The 885-nt window shown below is 63.4% G+C and overlaps 1 protein-coding gene across 1 annotated transcript in view; it reads right to left on the bottom strand.

Moving 5' to 3' along the window:
* Positions 1 to 232: 232 nt before the first annotated feature.
* CD99 (CD99 molecule (Xg blood group)) overlaps positions 233 to 885 on the bottom strand; it is a 14849-nt gene continuing 14196 nt past the window's right edge. Inside the window, exon 5 of the mRNA XM_045285443.1 lies at positions 233 to 763. Coding sequence (XP_045141378.1) covers positions 735 to 763 — 29 coding nt within the window. The 3' untranslated portion in view covers positions 233 to 734. The remainder of the gene's footprint in view (positions 764 to 885) is intronic.

The following is an 885-nucleotide window of genomic DNA, read 5'->3' as shown; positions in this document are numbered from 1 at the left end:
TGCATCTGTGGGCGTGTGGACAGTGTGTGGGGAAGTCTGGGGCTCAGGGGGTCTGTGGCAGTGGGGGTACTGCCTGGGCGTAGCGGATTCCCTGGGCACAGGGCTGTACGGGGGTGCAGGGTGTCCCTGGGCCCAGGTGCGTAACTCAGGGGGTATGAAGGTAGGGAGTCCGCCCGCCCTCCAGGTGCAGTGGGTGACGGCCCTGCAGGTCACACGGCACGGGACACCGGTCTTGTCACTGTCTGATTTATTGCTCAGCCTTCGGTGGGCATGGGGGCGCCCAGAGCCCATGGGGGGCCGGCACTGGCAGGCTTGCCCCGCTGCACACCTGCAGGGAGGCGTCCGCTGCTTGACCTCTCTGTTCGGTGAAGATCCGGGAGCAGAGGGCTGCCCCCCAGCACACCCCGCCATCGCCTGAATGATGGGGACTTTATGAGGGTGTCACAGCCCACAGGAGGCCCCGGCCAGCCCAGGGCCTGGGCTAAGAGGGTGGCCGTCTCTGTTGGGTGGGTAGGGGCACAAGGGGGCAAATGCCTCGTTCGTAAACATCATTAACCCAGCAGGTACCGGTACGATACAAACACACAAATGAACAGACCCCCCACCCCCCTGACCGCCGCTCAGACCCTGCCCCGGGGGACGTGGTGTCCAGAGGGGGCAGGGGGAGGAGCACAAGTCCAGCTTGAACCCGGCGGGGTCACTGGATCTGATTCTGCCCGGGGAGGCTCTCCCTTCTAGGCTTTCTGTAGCAGACTGTGTTCCGCTGCGGGAGGGGGTGGGGGTGTCAAAGAGACAAGGCTTTAAATCAATCAATAGATCAATAAACAAATCGGTCCGAGCACCAGCCAGACTTAGCAAACCCACAGGACAGGGTGGACCCGCCCC

The sequence above is a fragment of the Echinops telfairi genome, unplaced genomic scaffold, assembly GCF_000313985.2.
Source record: "Echinops telfairi isolate 266 unplaced genomic scaffold, ASM31398v2 ScPeMD7_7471;HRSCAF=8509, whole genome shotgun sequence".
NCBI lineage: Eukaryota > Metazoa > Chordata > Mammalia > Afrosoricida > Tenrecidae > Echinops > Echinops telfairi.
The sequence above is the reverse complement of the archived record's forward strand: the minus strand, read 5'-3'. Positions and strand labels throughout refer to the sequence as shown.